This window comes from Myodes glareolus, chromosome 7 (genome assembly GCF_982192425.1).
Source record: "Myodes glareolus chromosome 7, mMyoGla1.1, whole genome shotgun sequence".
NCBI classification, from domain to species: domain Eukaryota; kingdom Metazoa; phylum Chordata; class Mammalia; order Rodentia; family Cricetidae; genus Myodes; species Myodes glareolus.
Window position 1 is genome coordinate 48,221,835 of NC_142032.1, and position 20,869 is coordinate 48,242,703.

The 20,869-nt window shown below is 34.5% G+C and overlaps 2 protein-coding genes across 2 annotated transcripts; both read left to right on the top strand.

The window, feature by feature from the left end:
- Positions 1-5,429: 5,429 nt before the first annotated feature.
- LOC125397453 (olfactory receptor 9I1-like) lies at positions 5,430-6,365 on the top strand. Its single transcript, XM_048429857.3, has one exon. The coding sequence runs from the start codon at positions 5,430-5,432 to the stop codon at positions 6,363-6,365; it is 936 nt and encodes a 311-aa protein (XP_048285814.3).
- Positions 6,366-19,354: 12,989 nt separating this feature from the next.
- Positions 19,355-20,305, top strand: LOC125397469 (olfactory receptor 9I1-like). Its single transcript, XM_048429865.3, has one exon. The coding sequence runs from the start codon at positions 19,355-19,357 to the stop codon at positions 20,303-20,305; it is 951 nt and encodes a 316-aa protein (XP_048285822.1).
- The last annotated feature ends 564 nt before the right edge of the window (positions 20,306-20,869 follow it).

Here is a 20,869-nt window from a genome sequence, read left to right on the forward strand (position 1 = left end):
AGAATCCCCATCAAAATTTCAGCACAATTCTTTACAAACCTTGAAAACCTCATTTGGAAAAACACAAACTCCAAGACAGCTAACATAGTGCTTTACAAAAAATAACTGCCAGAGGTGTCTATCCTTGATCTCAAGTTCTACTATAGAGTATAATTATTAATAATTAGTAATATAATGACATAAAAGCAGACAAGTGGATCAGTGGAATTGAGTCCAAGTCTCAGATATAAATCCATATACCTATGTACGCATGACTTTTGATAAAAAAACAAAATTATACAATGGAAAAAGAAAGCATCTTCAACAAATAGTGCTGGTCTTACTGTATGTCAGCATATAGAATTCAAATAGATACCTGTATATCCACATGTACAAAACTCAAGTCCAAGGGGATCAAAGACCTAAACATAAATCCAGTTATACTGAATCTGATAGAAGAGAAAGTGGAAAATAGCCTTGAAATCATTGGCACTAGAGACAACTTCCTGAATAGAATACCAGAAGCATAAACTCTAAGATTGACAATTAATAAATGGAACCTTTTGAAGCTTTGTATAGCCAAGGACACTGTTAATAGAACAAAATTGTAGCCTACACAGCCAACATGCTACGCAGAGCAAAAGCAAATGAAATGTATTTAGATTATTCCATACTCAGTCTCACATTCAATGATCACATTTCCTTATGAAATTCTGAGTAGATAATGAAACTAACTGTTCAGTGCTATGTTAAGACGTTAAAGCAAGACTGAGGGTGGATGTGGTATAAAGAGACTGTCATGAAAAGTTCTCAACACCAAGCTCCAGCACCAATACTGCCTCTGAATAACAAGTTGAGCAGAACATGAGTTACGTCAGTGTCATAAGTTAATTCCCTGGAGGAGTTGCTAATTAGATATATAACTCAGAATGTTTAGTAGTTTCCATGTAATCCCAGAAGGTTTTATTTTATCGTCTAAACTGAGTGGAAGGGATGAGATAATGAGCGTCTTCTAGGGTTCAATATCAATGTGGGGCTTGACTATCTGCAGAAGCCCCAGAGGCATCTTTGGAGCTGATTTTTGATCAAAGGAAGCCATTCCATGTTTTTGTTCTCACAGAAACAAATACCAAACAATTTTTATAATATTCATTTCATTAATATGAAGAAAAAAATAAAATATATGGGCTATGTTGAGCCATGTGGGTGATTTTAGATGCTTTCTGCAAAATGTTTGGACAACAACTATTAGTTTAAATTTAAAATCAGTCATCTAGATGACTTTAGTATTTAATTTTTAAATAACTATTGCTCTGGAAACTCTGGAAAGATACTGGCTCTAAATTAAAGGGTACACAAATTAGGGAAGGTGAACTGGAGAGAAGATTTGGCCATGGACAATGCAGACAGTCATCTCATGGGAATTTGTTTATCATTGGAATATAATAGGTAAGATTGAGTTAATTCTTTGAAGCCTTTGGTTGAGACTATAAAAACATAGTTTTGTACAAATGAGTATGATATTAGACTAAAGAGTTTATACACAAATTTCCCTGCAAATTGTTATATGCTTTATTCTTCCACTATGATGAAACAACCTTTTGCATTTGAGCTCTGATATAGAAAGATTATGTAAGGTTGAAGATTATTTCCCTGACTAGCCATGAAAATTTATTTAGCTATTTGAGTTCAAGTCTTCTTAAGGACAAAATAACTGTTTCATGGGATAATAGAATTGTGTAAGATAATATGTGCAGAATGTGTCATGTTGTGATTGGCTCAGGGCAGGTGTTAACCAAATGACCACCAGTATTTGGAAAAGGAACAAGACCTATAAAAGCTCATCTGGAGTCTTGGGACCAAGGTAGAAACCAAAAAGCTTTTCTTTTTAGTTGTCATATGTTTGGAATAATAACTGAGTATTCAAAGCTCTGTGTCTTTATATGTAAAATAAGGTTGGCTGTTGTTCCCTCATGTTATTGTCAAGTTGAGTTGGGAATGACAACTTTGAAGTGCTTAGCATGTGCTTGAAGCAAAGTAAGAACACAATACTTAGGTAGAATAATTTTGGGACATTAATTCCGTAAGTGAAGAATTTAGCATTGTCGAGCTTTATTGTCATCAATGATATTTATCCTTTGGAAGATAAAGAAGAAAGAATTTGAGAAAAGATTGCAACTTAAAGTGTAAGGTAAAACTGGGGCATTGTTCTTGAGTAAGATATTTCTCTTTCCCTAGGAATCTCTCAGAGCCTCCATCTTATTCTGTGCTTCATGTTGTATAATAAAAGCATATCACAGGTAATAAACACTATCAACCCATACATGTTTTAGAATTTCTTAAAATGTTTATAAGCCCATCACATCTGCCTTTTATAATTTTTATAGTTTCATAATTTTTCTGTCTCATCTTCTGCAATCATCCCTGAGCCTTGGGAGGAAAAGGTATGTGATGTTCATCTCTGATTTATGGCTGAGCATTCTGAAGTTTCTCATTATTTGTTCATCAGCCATTTGTTGGTCTTTTTGTTCACCACTTTTTACTGGAAAAAAAAAAAGCTTTAGGAATTCTTGGCAATTAATAGATGCTGGTAGAGGGAGAGTCAGGTTTTAGAACATGCTCCAGTAAACGTTGCACATTCTAGAGTAGATTTGAAGCATAATGTAGACTTTGTGGATTTAAACTAAAAAGAGGATATGAAACTGGGTGGGTAGGGGAAGGTCTGTGGCTCTAGGAGTGGGGTAGGAGAATGAATATGATCAAAATACATTTTACAAACTCTCAAAAAACTAATAAAAGGTGTTCATTAGCCAAATTTTTATTTTTAAAGCAGTTTTCAGTTTAAGGAGACTATTGCCTCTCTCTGCTCTGGCCACAATCCAAAATAGTGGTTTCCCAAAACTCTTTAACTTAAACAACATCATACAAAATGTGAACATACCAGCTGGGTTGTCAATTTTTTTCTTCTGTAAAATATCGTTAAAATTGTCCTTGGATGAAATAATCAAACCCAAGCAGCCTTAGAAAATCGGTTCTAAGTTGTTGAAACACTCATTCATATTTGTTTCTTTGTTAAGCAATTTACCTAAAGATCAACCAAGAAAAACATGGAGCAGGAACGTCTATGTCAACCCATAATCATAAAAGGAAAAAAAAACCCACAAATACTGCAAAAGTTCAAAGCAAACTTTAATAATTATTTGCCTAAAGATCATTAAGAAGTATGTGTGTGTGCTTACGTTTTGGACTGGGGTATGCAGACAATTTTGTTTCTGAGAACAGAAGTACAATGTGGTTGAAAGAGTCCAGGATTTGGCATTAGTAAGTCCTAGGTTCAAATGTAGTATGATGAACAAGTTCCATAGTCATTCTGAACTTCACTATGTTTGTTCATCATGCATTCCTGTCAGAAGCAGGAGAGGTAATATGATGTAGGTTTGGAAAGAGAGATAGAGAGACAGAGAGACACACAGAAAAACAGAAAATTACTGAAAGAGGCAAAAGGACAGAGAGACATGGTCTTAGTGTAGCTGTATTTTTAGCTGCACCAATTTGCTGCCATTTGGCCTCTGCTCAGGAACTTTGAACAGAAAACCTATCACAAGGATTCCACAAATCAGTCATTAGACAGAAAATGTAATTAAGAAGTTTACCAGTTAGCTGACAAGAAAATGTTAAAAATTAGCCAAGTTTTTTTTATTGTTTCAATGTGAGAAGCTTGTGATTAGCCACAGGGACTCTGGTCCATACTGTGAATATGAACATTTGGGAAAATATAGTAAAACAAAAATATATGTACTTCTGATGTGGGATTTTCATCTGTATGCTGTGATTACCATTAATGAATAATAAAACTGCCTTGGCCTGTTGATAGGCCAGAACTTAGGTAGGGAAAGCTAGGCTGAATGCTGGGAGAGAGAAGGGTGGAGTCAGAGAGATGCCATGGAGCCACAGGAGATAGACATGCTGAAACTTTACTGGTAGGCCACAACCTCATGGTGATGCACAGATTAATAGAGATGGGTTAAATTAATATATAAGAGTAAGCCAATAAGAAGCTAGAGCTAATGGTCCAAGTAATACTTTAAATAATATGGTTTCTGTGTGATTATTTTGGGTCTAAGCTAGCTGGATGACCAGAAACCAACAAATGGCCTCCCTGTAACATATTTTCTTATTATAAATTGTAGCAAGTGAATATGGATTTAAACACACACACACACACACACACACACACACACACACACACACACGAGTATATGAGTGGCATAAAAGTAGAAAGGGCATTTATGGGGCAAGAGGATGTAGCCTGGATGGGAGAGAGAAGGGAGGAAGAAAGAGTTACTAAGAAAGAAAATCAAAAGAGTATTTCTTTTCTCTGGTATGAGGAGGCTGTATTATTCAGAGAGAGTACTATTTCATGAAAGGGGAACAGAAGAAAAAGGACAGGGAGAAGTATTGGGGTAAGTGGTGGGTAAGAGCAAAGAACAGTTATATGTATGTATAAAATATCACAACAACGATAAAAAAATTAATGATGGAAATGAATGCATTCACAAAGGAATAGAAAAACAATAAGATTAGGTAATGTGACCCAAGGCACAGAACTAAGGCATAGGAAGATTGTGAGTTTGAATTATTTAATTTTAGATACTAAAAATTGAAAACTTTTGAAGCTCAGTATATTTAATGTGGTGGGTAAGAATTGAAGTGGAAAAAATTCGTTCTAGTATTATCTGAATAAGCAATATCCTGGAAAATTATATAATAGTAAGAAGAATATATGGATGTTTGTAATAAGGAATTATTGAACACAAAGAACAGACTAATCAACTTTTTATTTCTTTAACACTCTCATGAAAAGATGGGTTACATTGATTTGAGGATAATGACAAAAGTTAAGGTCATTGTGTGGAGGAGAGAGAGAAAGAGAGAGAGAGAGAGAGAGAGAGAGAGAGAGAGAGATAGAGAGAGAGACAGAGAGAGAGACAGAGAGAAAGAGAGAGAGAGAGAGAGAAGATTGGATTCAGCTTCAAGAAGAGAATTAACAGGTTTTACTTCCTGCGGATAGTGACTCATATGGAAAACAGATAAAAAACATGTTGGTATACAGCAAAGGAGACTCCTTCCTGTAATGGAGTTGGAACGAGGTACAAAGGGTCATTTTGGTCTTCCCCAAACCTGAGGATCATCTCTCTTGTCATTAGAGAAAATTACAAATGTAAAGAAGAATTAATCTGAAGCAGAAAGAGCAACTGAAGAGTCACCTCATATGCTTTGGAAATGTCTAAGGAAAATCACTCAGATTCAAAAATTCCTGAAAAACACTTGTATAATTAGCCTCAGAAATTCAAACATAACTCATACTATAGGGAAAAAGACTGGTCATCAGTCCTGGATTCATTACATTTCACTCTTATATTCTGATGAGTATATAGTCCACACTAAATATGACCAATAGTAATTTCACCACAGTAACTGAATTCGTTCTTGTAGGTTTTACTGACTATCAAGAGTGGAAAATTCCTCTCTTCCTAGTGTTTCTGAGTTTCTATTTTGTAACCATCCTGGGGAACTTGGGCATGGTCATTCTTATTCTAATGTACATCCAACTTCACACCCCAATGTATTTCTTTCTGTGCCATCTCTCTGTAATGGATGCATGCTACACTTCGGTTATCACCCCTCAAATTCTGGTCACACTGGCCACAGGTAAAACCGTTATTACCTATCATAATTGTGCTGCTCAATTCTTCTTTTTCACCTTTTGTGCAAGCACAGAGTGTTTCCTCTTGGCAGTGATGGCCTATGACCGCTATGTTGCCATTAGCAATCCTCTGCTCTACACTGTGGCTATGAGTCCTGGAAAATGCTGGAGTTTGGTAGTGGGAGCCTATGTGTGTGGATTGTCTGGGTCCATTCAGAGGACCACATGTACCTTCTCCCTCTCATTCTGTAAAGACAACAGGATAAATTTCTTCTTTTGTGACCTTCCACCTCTACTGAAGCTGGCCTGCAGTGATACAACAAATGCTGAGATTATCATTGTTTTATTTGGGAATTTTGTCATCTTAGTTAATGCCTTGATCATTCTCATTTCCTACCTGCTCATCATCAAGACTATCATAAGGATGAAATCTTCAGGTGGCAGAGGTAAAACATTCTCCACATGTCTCTCACACCTCACTGCTGTGGTTCTTTTCTTTGGGACCCTCACCTTTATGTATATAAGAAGTGGCTTAGAAAAATCCCTAGAGGAAGACAAAGTTGTATCAGTCTTCTACACTGTGGTTATCCCCATGCTTAACCCACTGATCTACAGTTTGAGAAATAAAGACGTTAAGGTTGCCTTCAGAAGGGTCACTAATAGATTACAGATGCCCTAAAGTGTATAGAACTGAGTGAGATGACCTCTCCTCTTTGTCAATTTTGAATGCAATATATTCGTGTTATATCTATGAACAGAGTGAATGCTTGCAAGTTATTTTAGGCAAGATGAAAAGTTATCATGAATTTTATATCCAGAAAATAATGTATCTTTCTTTTTTTCTGTCATGGTCTCCTGATGCTCTCTGATAGCATCACTAAGATAAGGTTTAAGAGATCTCATGATTTTTTACTCTGAATTCTGTTATACTTTCCATATTGTCTTACTACTGTGCACATTATTGTGTTTATTGTGTCAGATATTACATTTCAGGACTCTGTGCATCGGGTTATTTGACTTTTTTGTTTTCTTTTTTATATGTAAAGTATATAGTAAAGCTTCTCCTTTAATATTACAGTGTCTTTATTCTGGGGATATAATAAAAGAGCTTTCAAACTGTCTTTATAACTCACTTATTTTCTTTTTTGTTGATATGTTGATTACTTCAGAATGTAAGTAAACCACTTCACCTATAGAAAGGTATCTAAAAAAAGACGTTTAGATATCTAAGGGTAAATGAACTCACACACTGTGCTGTTCCAAACAAGTCTCTTTATTCTTCTGCTTCTGTTCTAATTCCCCTGCCTTGCTTCTAATTTATCCTCCAGACCAAATGCTTCCTCTTACAAGAGGTTTAGAGTGACAACAGAAAATTTCAAGAGTTATCTCTCATTCATCAAAAGCACATTCCTAGGGTAAGCAGTAAGGAGCTGAGCAACACAAGGCTTTCATTTTTTCAGGAATAAGACTGCAACCAGATGGGTAAGGGCAAATTGCTCAGTGACAAACTTTGAGATACAGGTCTATTGTTACAGACCTGAGAAGTGAAGAGTTGACATAGTTTTCTTAGGGTGCTCTGTGTAGTAACCTTGGTTAGGCACTTGAAATTCTGATTTTGTGCATAGCTGTAAAGCTTTAAACTTATATTCTATTTCTAAAAAACCTTTAGTCTAGTTTCAACTTGCTCTGAGGTAAAAGTGAGCTAATTGTGTGCAGTTAGTGTGAGCAAAGGGACCAAAGTAGGCTTTTAAGTGTCAACATTCCTCATAGGACAAACTGATCATATTTGAAACATTTCCTAGTATATCTTCTATATATTAAAATTATAAAAATGAATGAAAAGTCATCTTCCTGACCATCCACACACACCCCTACCCACACATATACATATACAGAAAACTCTTTTACCATCTTTTTGTCATGTATATGTCTCTGGGACTGGGGGTGTGTCCATACGATTGAGAGGTAATCATGAGGTTACATACACATCACATAAGATTGCACACCACAATACAGATATTGGGGAGACAACAATCTGCTTTTGTAAATATGAACAACAGTTTCCAGAGTTGATGGTCCTGCAGTACTTACCTGGACAGGATTAGCCTTCATGAGAAAATCACTCCTCTGGTGGACTGACATCTGAACACGAGTTTTCATGTGTTGTAACTCACAGTCTCTGCCACCTCCATGTGGAAATAAACATTAAATTAGAATAGATAATAAAACAGTTTTTGATTGGTTCATATTATGTTAAGCATTTGGTACATGTTGAACTAATAAAGCTTTGCAGTATTTTTTGTGAATGTAGAAACATATACAAGGTTGAGATTAGGAAAAGAGTTGACCCAGGCACAGAATATACAAATAACTACTAGAATATGGAGAGATGTTTAATTTCAGTAATAATCAGGAAATTTGTACTTAAAACGAAATACGCTGACCGACTTTGTAAAAATTAAGAAACATCATGACCTAATTTTAGCAAGGATGTGTATAATGGTTGGTATAGATTGATTTCATTACTGTACAAAATAGTTTTACATTTTCACATGAAAAAATCAAAACAGGGCTGGAGAGATGGCTCAGCGGTTAAGAGCATTGCCTGTTCTTCCAAAGGTCCTGAGTTCAATTCCTGGCAACCACATGGTGGCTCACAGCCATCTGTAATGAGGTCTGGTGTCCTATTCTGGCCTGAAGACACACATGCAGACAGAATCTTGTATAATAAATAAATTTAAAAAAAAAAGAAAAAATCAAAACAACAGCAACATAGTTTGTTCAGTTACCTGGCTATGGACTAGAAAACTTTTTTTTTCTCAAGGACATTGTTGCAGAAGTAATATTTTCCTAAAGTATTGCTGTAGAAACTCAGCAATGAGAACATTTTCCTTTCATATTTATTATTCTGGTCCTTAGTGTGCATACTTTGGCTGGAACCAGATGTTATTTCAGAATGTGAAGTGACATTGAAGATGAAAGCAAAGAACAGATGGCACTAAAGCAGAAAAAGAGAGCTATTAGATGGACAGCTCCTTATATCTTGATGTAGGTACTTAGAGATAAACACTTCTTTCTTATGACTGCTTACATTTTCCCTTGTTGGTTTTTGGTATGTTGTGTTTCCACTCAATTCTTGTATTTTTTAAAGTTTTAATTTTTATTTCATCAACAACCCTTTCATCATTTAGTAGTATATAATCTTCATAAGTTTCTGTACATCCTGTGCTATCTTATGCTCCTGAGTTTTAGCTTTATTTCATTGTTGTGATCATATAGAATATAGCATATAAACAAATATTTCATTATTTCACTCTACTTGTCAGATTGTCATTGGGTTCTAATAGGTTATCTACTTTGAGAAAGATTCATGGACTGCTGAGAAGAATCTAAATTTTGGAGTATTTTAATGGGATGATCTGAAAACGTCTAAGAAGTGTACTTAACATACAGTGTCATTTAATGTAGATATTTCCATGCATTTATTACATGTGTGCATGTGTGTGTGTTTGTGCGTGTGTGTGCATGTGTGTGTGTGTGTGTGTGTGTGTGTTGACCTGTCAATTCGAGTATTGAGGCCAATCACTACTATTGTGCTGTAGTTAATTTGTGACTTTGCATCAAGTAGTATTTGTTTTATGAAACTGGATTCACCCATGTTTAGCATGCATGAGTTTAAAATTAAGATGTCTTCTTGATGAGTTGTTTGCTTAATTGCTATGAGTTGATATTCTTTATCTATTCTGAAGTTTTGCTCAGAGTCCATTTTGTCGTATCATAAAATCACAGCTATTACTTGTTTCCTACATCCCTTTCCTGAGAATATCTTTTCACTGTTTTCATCCTAAAGAAGCATCTGTCTTTTCTTTTTAGTTACACTTTCTTTGAGGCAACAAATAGATGGTCCTACTTTTTGATCCAATCTGGTAGATTTTGTCTTCTGATTGATTATTTAAGAAAATTAATGTTCAGAGATATTGTGGGAAGATATATATCAATTATTGTTATTTTGTTGATTTTGTAGAGCTTGTTGTTTTCTTATTCCTCTGTTATGTAACTATTATTCCATTGTGGTTTCTTTCCTTTGGCTTTATGGATATATTTTTTTAATTCTTTCTCTTCAAGTCAAAACTTTCCTTCAAGTTACTTAAAAAGCTAGCTTCATGGTCATAAAGTACTTTAGCTTATTTTTATCACAGAAATTTTGTTTTAATATTTTAATGATGACATAGTATTGCTAGTTATAATAGTTTGAATTGATAGTTATCTTTCAGAACCTAAACTGTATCATTCTCTGGATTTCTCTTGAGAAACTCATGAGGATGCCTTTATATATAATTTGGTATTTCTCTCTAGCTACATGAAATATACTTTCTTCTTTTATGTTTATTTGGTATTTAATTATGATATGATACAAGATCTCTATTGTTTTCTTTTTTGGTCTTGTCAACTTGCTGTTCTAAATGTCTGTTTTATTTAGATTGTATATTTTTCCTTATTTTTTGGATAGTTTTCTTATTTGAGTTAAAATATTTTCCATGCATTTAGAATGAAATTTTTACTCTTTGCTTTATACCCATAATTGTTATACATGATATTTTCACAGTTTCTCATATATCTTTTAAGTCTCCCTTTATGCCTTCTCTTAAATAAATTAGTGAAATGTAGGTTTGGGGAGAATTTTCTGAGAATATTTTGGAGGTCAGAGGACAACTTGAAAGGAGATGATTCTCTCTTCCCATCATGTGGGTTGTGGGGCTTGAACTTGGGTAGTTAAGGCTCTGCAGCAAACACCTTAATCCTCCGAGCCATCTTGTTGGGCCAACTTTTGCATTAATATTGTCTTTTTATCTCTTTGGATTGTTTTGCTTCCTATATCTTTTCTTCTGCTCATATATCTTCTCTACACATTCTATTGGTGAATTTTTCCACATGCTCTTCTCTTTGACTTAATACAATTTACATTTTAAATACTTCAGTCTATTATTGAACTCCTCTTTCAAGTCTTACAACTGTCCTATTTTATTTAGCTCTTTTGTGTCACCTTGGGACTTGTTAATTTCCTTTTTTGGTGTATATGAGCATACACTGGATTCGTTATATGGAGCTTCATCTTTCATCTAATTCTCTCCTACTGAGAGTCATTATGGTGGGATTAGCAATTGTTGGAGAACTTACTTTAATGATTCATATATTACTTAATTGGACTTTCTGAATTTGGAATTATTTTGTTGCTTGTTTTATAAAATCACTTATTCTTTATGTGAATTATTTTCAATATTCATGTGGGCTAGGATGTCGTAAAGTTAAGATATTTAGCTTAGAAGTTAAACCTTTGGCCAAGGAGCATGGGTGCTTGTTGGGGACTTACAATTATTTCCAGGATACATCACTAACCATGGAAGAAATCATAACTTCTCGATATGTTCATATTTACTATGTTGCAGTCATACTATCTAACAATATTGGTCTTTTTGACTTTAGTAACTTTTGTTTCTTACACACTGACACTGCACTGGGTGGCATAAATCTCAGTTCCCTACTTCATACTTTCTATGGCTTGGCTGAGAGCAACATAGAGTAGGGATGGATGAAATCTTTGTCCTTTTCTGAAACAGATTTGGTGTTTTATAGTGTTGGCACATGGGATAGGGGAAGTTGTAAGACACTATCCTATCATTTTGTTGCTCAGCTGTCCCCCACATCTGTTTCACCTTCTGTTTGCCAAACTGGTGTGTGCATGTGTTTATACTGCTTTTTAAGTCTTTCACAATCATGAAGCCAAGCAGGTTTCAAATGCCTCCAGAAATTTATATCTTTATGATATTAAAAATAAAATATTTACACATTTTGGTTTTTTAATTCAGCATTCATAACCTATATCCATTTTACTTTGAAATGGATTTTTAAGTTGGCATGATAATTGACCATTTGTATAAATAAAGTTTAGCAGTTTGATGATTTCTCTAGTAAGGTATTGGACTTTTCTGATTTGATATTAGAAACATTAAGGACATATCTCATTGTTTATTTAACAAATATTTATTTAGTGCCTACTTTATGTCAGAAAATATCCTTGTTATTTAAAGAACGTAAAGTTTGTTTGACTTATCTTAGTTGTATAAATTAGGATAACCCATTTAAATATCTGAGCTAAGGGAGATGAAAAGAAATGAATGAAGAATGTTTTTGGTGTGTAAAAATTACACTTTTGGTATATTATCTTTCATATTATCACATGCTATTTTGACATATAGAAATTTATATATACATATACATGTGTGTATCATTTTATGATTTAATCCTGAAGTTTTAGGTTTAAAGCTATCTTTCTGACCAAATGTTGATAAATTATTTACTTATATTCTTTTTAATATTGGGTGTATCTTTTTTGTAAGATGTGAATTATTGTTTAAATATCTTATTCCAAATAATTTACTAACCTCTCCATCAAAATGTTAGATATGTATTTTTGTCCAAGTCATGTATTATACCTTCACCATAGACCAACTTCTCATGTGTGCTTGGATATGTTTTCAAGCCTTGCGATTTGTTATACTGATAGTTCTTCAAGGTTTTATATCAGGAAGATCTATGCATCTTTACCTAGTGTTTTTATTTTTCCATATTTTCTTGAATATTTTAACCCATTTGTTTTTTTGATTTTACTATATACTTTACCTCTTTTCCCAAGTATTATGTTTTTTCTTCTTACAAACCCCATCACAAGATTACAAAAATCTTACTATGTTTATAGTTTTTGGTCATATTCATTTTGATCAGTCCACTGTGTATTTTTCCAGACATTATATGCATATATATCCACACATACATGTACCTATATATGTATGCATATATACACACACATAGGTATATTTATATGTCTATCTATCTATCTATCTATCTATCTATCTATCTATCTATCTATACAGTAAGAAAGTAGTACTAAAACTTTTTAGTTGAAATACTAGATGAAAACAATAAAATAGAATCTTAAATTCAAAATGAAATTCATCAGCATATATAGCTACAACATTTAACCTGAAAGGCTTTGGAGTGATTTGTTTCAGGAATCTAAATATTGTTATTTGGCTTCATTTGACTTCACATCTTCTTTATTTATAATAAACTACAGATATTAATCCTTAGTCTATCTGGAACTTAAGCATTCTAGTTACCAAATCAATCTACAGCTCTTTGAGGACTAACTGCCAGTATCTTATAATTGTTTCTTTCCCTCAAAAAGTCATCCTCAACAATGGTATCTATTTTTTTTCTTAAAGTTGCTAGAATGGTACAACTGATCTGCTTGGACACAGCATGGAGTCAATGAATTTTGCAAGAAGCCTGATCCCTTCTTCAAGTATCAAGTCAACACTAGACTCCAGATAGGAGGACAACTTTCCTAGCCATTTTTTACTCCATTTTATTCTATATGTGTTTCTTCTGTGAGTATTTACTCAGTGAAATACTTGTACTCTAGCTCTAACCCACACTTACTTGTTCATTACATTGTTTTTTTTTAATTTTTGAGATTATAACTTCAACATTTATCTCTTCATGTTTCTCCCTCCAATTCCTGTCTTTTACCCTCATTATCTTTCAAAGTCATGGCCTTTTCTTTCACTAACTGTTATTACATGTATGTATTTATATGTATACATATTTAAATATTTCTAAATATAAAATTCTCAGTGTGTATAAAGTCACTTGTATGTATAATTTTAAGGCTGGTTGGTCATTTTGTATTGGATTGCCAATTACTGTGCTCTTTTCTGAGGAAGACTACTTCTCCTGCTTTCAGAATTTTTTTGGTGCCTGTGGTTCTTTGGGTAGGTCTGAGGTCTCATGGGCATTATTCAATCAAGTTTGGTATGTGTATTGATGTCCGTGTACAACTCATGTGTGTGCAGTCATGTTTCTGAGATTTATGTATGAGTCTTCTGACATCCCAGGGGCACACAGTATCACAGGAAACTCCAAGACCTCTAACATCTTTTTACTCATTTCTCTTCTCCAAACTCCAAGCATGATATTTAATTTTAATAACAGAGAAATATGCCAAATTTCTCTTGATTTTCCAATCAGTCACAAGAGGGGATGAATAATAAATATCATATAGAAAGTTAAACAACAAACACTATAAAGAAGTCTCACACTAGCTCAGAATTGAGGGTTATTTATTTAGGTGTAGACTCACAGATCAACAGTCTTCTGCATGACTGGGGAACAGAAACTGAATCAAGCAATCGAAAGATAGATAGATAGATAGATAGATAGATAGATAGATACATAGAGTAAGCTTTATGTCAGCATTTATAGTACAAGAGACACCCAACTGTGCTAATATCTTAAAGACTATTGGCTGAAGGAGTTTTCACAGCAAGCTTAGCTGATGATAACAAATTGAATATTCTTATTTCTTCATATTCTCTTCTAATTTCTCTCCAGTGTGTTCCAATTTCCATTCTAGTTTGTATATAAGATACATAAAAATAATAAGTAGACATGCTCTTACCACACAATCAATTCAAAACACCATTAATTTCAGAGAGTAATAAGAAATTTTGTTAAAATACATTGGGTGTAAGTCCCTAAGCTACTTGTCAGATATTCTCATTTTTAGTAGCCTCCTTTCTTTGTATTATATCTTCATATCGTCCTGCATCTGCACACTCAAAGCCATGACTAAGCCAAATGCTTGTTAATTCTCAAAATATTTATTCAAACTTCGATACTTAGGGGGTATCAAATATCACTGACACTTCTTAAGCTAGAATACTTTGAATCTTAGAGTTCCAAGTAGATGAAAGCAAACAGGCTAGGCTGAGTTAACTGAAGAGAACATGTGAGAATTTACCATGAAGCTGAAGAAACAAGACTAACTATCAATGAATAATTATGGACTATGTAATGCAAATGGAATTTTGGCAAATCATGTGTTTCTAACAAAAATATTGAGGGTTTCAGAGACAGAAAATATAAAAGCAGAACAAAGAAAGTTAGTCACAGAGCTCTGGAAATGAATCTTGAGGGAGGTAGGAAAGTATTCTGTTCAGTTCAAAAACAGTTGAAGTATGGTTATACCAACCTAAAGTTGCTGCCCTTTGAGAAAAAACTCATGTTTCCTTATGAAAATTGGGACATTCAGTACTGTTAGATTTCATATCTGAGTTGTTGTAACTGAACAGTGGCTGTAAACATATGTAAAGAGACTTTTATGTGAAGACCTCTGTTCTGAATTTCAGGCCACTGACTAACTCAGCAAAACTTGTCTGTTCCCTGTAAAAGCTATTGTTGACCTCCAGATCCTAGTTAGAAATTGCCATGAAATACCAAAGGTAAGATTTTATCCACTGAGAGATGTGAATAAGATGCAAAAATAAGCTTCTGCCTGAGAGAAATTGCTGGGAAAATGATGGGGGAACTTTCCCCAAGAGTTTTAGAACCTGTCCCTGGAACTGATTCATGATTCAGGGGAATACTTCTCTACTGCAAAGCTTCTACATGGCCAGCCCCCAAAGCATTTTAATTACCCATTGGGTTGCTATGCAAGACGAAATTCCCAAATGATCCATTACATTGAACTATGTGTGCAATCTTAGCTGTTTTCTAAAAATACTTAATGCTTTTGTTAATTTGAATTCAAAGGTTTCAAGTTCAATAGGTAGATTCTACCACCTGACAATCCTGTAAAGATAATGAGAATTTCCAGACAAACCAACCAAGGCAAAGTAGGGCTAGAATAAGGCCATTGCTACTTGACCTTCTCTTTTTAATTTTTTTATTTATGTGTATTAATGTTTTGCCTATACACAATAAGTGCACCATAAATGTGCCTGATGCTTGCAGAGGCCAGAACATGGCATCAGATCTCCTGGAACAGATGATTGTGAGATGCCATGTGGCTGTTAAGAGTGGAACATAAGTCGCTGATGAAAGATGAAAGAACAACAAGGGCTCTTAATCGATCAGGTATTTCTCCAGACCCAGACCTTCCCCTCTTAGGGTAGCATAGCCATTCTAAGAGATCAGTTTCCATCTAAATACTTGAGTATGCATGAATCATTTTGTTTTGCAACTACCAGCTTTCATTTCTTTGCAGTTGGGTTATCAATAGGTACCTTTTAGAAAATGCAGTTTCTTAAGAGATATTCTCACCAAATTATCAAGTTTAGTTTTGGTATTTCTCTGAGGATATGAATTCTGCCTTTTTTTAAACTATGCTGAAAGATGCGATAATCACATATATTACAGTTACATCTTTGGAATAAGATAAATCTACGTTAGATTCTAGATTTACTAGTTGCTTTGAACTTTCTTATTTAATCTTAGTAAAATATCCTTTCTTATTTAATCTTAGTGTCCTCAAGGACAAAAAGAACACCCCTTTCCTAGGTGTAAGATAATGTGTCGTGAACATGACACAATGTGATTGTCTAAGAGCAGGGACTCATTGAACAAAACACCAGTGTTTGGAAAGCAGAAAGTCATTAATTGGCTTACTTGCAGTTGGGGATCAAGATGGGACCTTTTTCGTTCAGTAATAATATTTCAGACACATTATTTAGTATCTCTGGGCTTCGTTTTTCTTATCTGTAAAATAAAAGTAAAATTTTGAATATTGTAATATGGGATTATCAAGTTGAAAGGAAATAATAACGCTAGCATGTTCAGCATCTACCTCACTCCATGAAGAAGCTCAATGAGTGTGTGGTAGTGTTTTAAGAAAGCGATTCTGGTGAGCTCCTTTGATAAAAACCCTCCAACCACCCATAGACTCAATCCTTGCAAGAAATAGATGGAAGAGGTTGAGTATAAAAAAAAACAAGTTAAACCAAGTATAATTTTTAGAGCTAATTTCATTTTTAAAGTTTCTATTTAGAAGACATACTTTTTTTCTTCCCCTCAAGGATCTAATGTTTTTATTGTATATTATAAATATGATAGCAACTCATAAAAATCCCCAGGGTATTTTTTATCAAAATGTTCACTAACAATAAACAGGTTTCAGTAAGGCTGTTGACTTCTATTACTTTAGGGTCAAATCAACTTGATGATGCCTCAAACCCTTTAAATAGCATCTAACAAAAGTGGATATTGCCAGTCTCATCCTTACAGGTTCCTTTGTGAACTACTATAGACATTTTTTGTCTAAAATATAAAGGAATCTGTCAAAACATGAAGGAGTGTAGAGGCATTTGTATAGGTGTATGAATATAAATATTTATGAAAGTGGTAGAGACACATTACATTAAATGAGTAATTTTTAATATGATAAATTTTATAAAAATGGCAATTACATGTCACTACAATTACATTTCATATCTGGTTTTCGTTTCTCTTCCATAAATAATGTATTGGTAGTAACTGTCTAATGATATTATTGACAGTAATCTTTAAAATTTTTAAATATCAATGCCTTTAAAATAAAAAGATATATATCTGGGTTTATATGAAGAAATTCTCAAAGACCATTTGGATGTTAGAAACTTTCATGAAGAGACAGAATGCATATGAGAGACAGTAAGTAGCATGCCTGCTGGGTGATGATGTGACTCGAATCTGTGTAGTGGCATTTCATTTGTGTTTTAATAAATAAAGCTTGTCTGAAGATCAGAAAACTAAAATAGTCACACTTGCCAGCCTTACAGACCCGAAAGTGGTGACACACACCTTTAAACCCAGTAACCACACTAGCTTGTCATAGAAACCAGGCAGTAGTGGTGTGTGTCCTTAATCCCAAAACTAGAGATGAATATAAAATGGAAGAAACGTCTCAGTCTCTGTCTCATTCTGAGGTTTTCTGGAGGCAGGATCACTATTTTCAGACTGAGGTTGAGGTAAGAGCCAATGGTTGACTACTTTACCCTTATGATCTTCAGGTTGAACCCCAACATCTGTCTTTGCATTTTTATTAATCATATTATAGATTTGTGATATATGGCAATAAGAAATTGTAGAAAATTCAAATTGCTTCGAAAAGTGATAGAACATAAGAGAAGAACATTAATTTCACTTGATATTTGAAATATCTGCCCAGAATCAACAGAATCTTTTTAGTGCATGGTACATATGCAGTCATAATAGGAAAACACCACTTAGCATTTCCATAACTAAGCAATCAGCTCATGGAATTAGCCATAAGAATAAGTACTTGTACAGGAATGGAATGAAAGACAAGATTTCTTTTAGGAGAAGAAAGTCTGAATTAAGAGCGATTTATTTTATTTAGTGAGAAGCCAAAATAACTCATTACTGTGCCAAACTTGCTTATGTAAATCAATCTGTCACTCTAGCAATTTCTAATATGAAAGTACATTGTTAATGAGATGCATAGGTAAATATATAGACTTTATATAAGGGAAATGTATTGTCTTTAAGCAAGAGAACAATATGTCATATTTAAAATCTCTCATAATATTAGCAATAATAATAAATGAATATATTTAGGTCTTTTTGAACTAGGCGTTATATCTCTTACACACATTAAATTACTTAGTATTAATAGAGCAATGGTAATTGGTGATGTATGCCTTTAATCCCAGTACTAGAAAGACAGAGGAAGGTAAATCTCTGTGTTTGAGGTCAGCCTGCTCTATACAGCTAGTTCTAGGACAGACAAGGCTACACAAAGAAAACCCTATCTCAAAAAGAAAAAAACAATAACAAGAAAAAACTTAACACTCACAACAATAATCTAGTACAGGCATAATTTTTCCATATTGTAGATAAGAAATTGATGCAAAGAAGGAAAGTTATTTTACTAAAGCCACATAATGAGGAGAAGAATGAAAACACAACATGTTGAATACGGTAGCCTCTGAGTTAGATGCTAAAAGACTGAAGTGCAAATAAAAATATGATGACAATTTAGGAATATGTATTTATTTATCTAGTTTTACTCTCTCTCTCTCTGTCTTTCAGTGTGTGTGTGTGTGGACGTGCACACACACACATGCACAGGCACTTACAGGTTCTCTATTGAAATCAGGGGACAACTCTCTGTAGTTGATTCTCTCCAGGTACCTTGTGGAATATGGGAAACTAATTCACATTATTTGGTCTGTGTGCAAGTGCCTCTCTTATCTGAACTGTCTTGCTGGTCCCTGAGAAGGTATTTTTTCTCAGCCTGCTTAAATAAACATATAAATGAGAAAAAATATACAGGAATCTGTGTAGAAGAGGACAAGTAGAAGAGAAAATATATCGCCTTCAAATTTCTGTCAGAATTTCATGAAAAAAAGGCATTGGGTGAATTCAAGTGTCATGAAAAGATAAACTGAGAGCACTCTGTGAGAGGTTTGGACAGACAAATTCCATTTTTATATGGAATGATAACTGTGTGATACAAGAGATGTTGGAATATATATTTTCTTGGTCCTTTTCCAACCTGAGGGTCACTTGTGTCTTCTCTTCACAGAAATTTACAAATATAAACCAGAATTCGATTGATCAGAAACAGCACCTAAAGTCTCAGCTCTGTCAAATTTAAGAACTGCTATAGAAGAATAATCCTGGTTCAGAATTTCTGAAAGAAGCATTGGAAATAAACTTATAGTTGAAAACTCAGCTTCAAACATAGAGAAAATGGGTTTGTGCTTTAGTTCTTTTCCTTTATAATTTTAATTCATTCTCATTCTCAGATTAACAGGTCACATTGATTCTATGGCCAATAAAAACATCACTGCAGTAACCAGGTTTGTTCTCATGGGCTTTATTGACCTCCCCAAGTGGGAAATGCCCCTTTTTTTGGTGTTTCTCATTGTCTATCTTGTCACCATTTTGGGAAACTTGGGGTTGATCATTATCATACAAGTAGATATACAACTCCACACCCCAATGTATTTCTTCCTGAGCCACCTTTCTATGCTGGATGCCTGCTACACCTCAGTCATCACCCCTCAGATCCTGGCTACACTGGCCAATGACAAAATGGTCATCTCCTATGGCCAATGTGCTGCTCAGTTCTTCTTCTTCACCATTTGTGCAGCAACAGAATGTTTCCTGCTGTCTGTGATGGCCTATGACCGTTTTGTTGCTATTAGTGACCCACTGCTTTACACTGTTGTCATGAGCCCTCGAAGATGCTGGAGTTTAGTGGCTGGAGCCTATGGTGGTGGGCTGTTTGGGGCCATCTTAAGAACTACATGTACCTTTTCTCTCTTCTTCTGTGAAAATAATCAAATAAATTTCTTCTTTTGTGACCTCCCACCTCTGCTGAAGCTCTCCTGCAGTGACACAACAAATGTTGAGATTATTATAGTTTTCTTTGGGAACTTTGTCATTTTGGTGAATGCCTTGGTCATACTGATTTCCTACTTGCTCATCATCAAGGCTGTCATGAGGATGAAATCTTCAGGTGGCAGAGTCAAGACTTTCTCAACATGTGTCTCCCACCTCACCGCTGTAGCTCTTTTCTTTGGGACCCTCATCTTCATGTACATACGGAGCAGCTCAGGAAAATCACTGGAGGAAGACAAGATCGTATCTGTCTTCTACACTGTGGTCATCCCCATGTTGAACCCTCTTATCTATAGCCTAAGGAACAAAGATGTGAAGGCTGCCTTCAGAAAGGTCACTGGTAGATTCCAGGTTTCTCAAATCTTGCAAAATTGAGTGAAAGGACTACTTGGTCACTTTTGTTCCCACTATTGGTATTTCCTAGGTTACTATACTTAGAGCAGAGGAAGCAAACAAGTATTGGAGAGTACAAAGTACATAGTGGTAAAATTTGTGTTTGAAATACTATTGTATCCCCTTCTTACCTCTGTTTGTCACTGCCCGTTTGTTACCCGGCTCAAGTAATTACTGTTTTCCTGCCTCATCATTTATAAGATCAGAGTTTGCATTAGTTCACTTGACTTGAATTCTGGACTATCTTTCTCTCTTGTCTTAGTTTTCATCATCATTACAAGTTATTTGTGTCAAAGTTCACATCATGGGCTTGCTTTAAATTGTGAAAAATGGATTTTCACTTCCCTTAGATGTATAAATGCTTGGTCAATGCAGTTATACAGCATGCTGCTATAGCAATGACATAGCACCAGTTCCCTGTCTCATTATATTGTCTATCTGCTCTGGCCAAATTGACAAAGTTTGCAAATTGCCTTGCTGCTCCTTAATTCACTGCATTTCTTGTTCTTTCTTGTCATGTTCTTCTAAGTGTTTCAAGATGAGATA

Excerpts from the sequence above, each read along its gene's own strand:
- LOC125397453 (XM_048429857.3), top strand. The coding sequence starts at position 5,430 with ATGACCAATAGTAATTTCACCACAGTAACTGAATTCGTTCTTGTAGGT.
- LOC125397469 (XM_048429865.3), top strand. The coding sequence starts at position 19,355 with ATGGCCAATAAAAACATCACTGCAGTAACCAGGTTTGTTCTCATGGGC.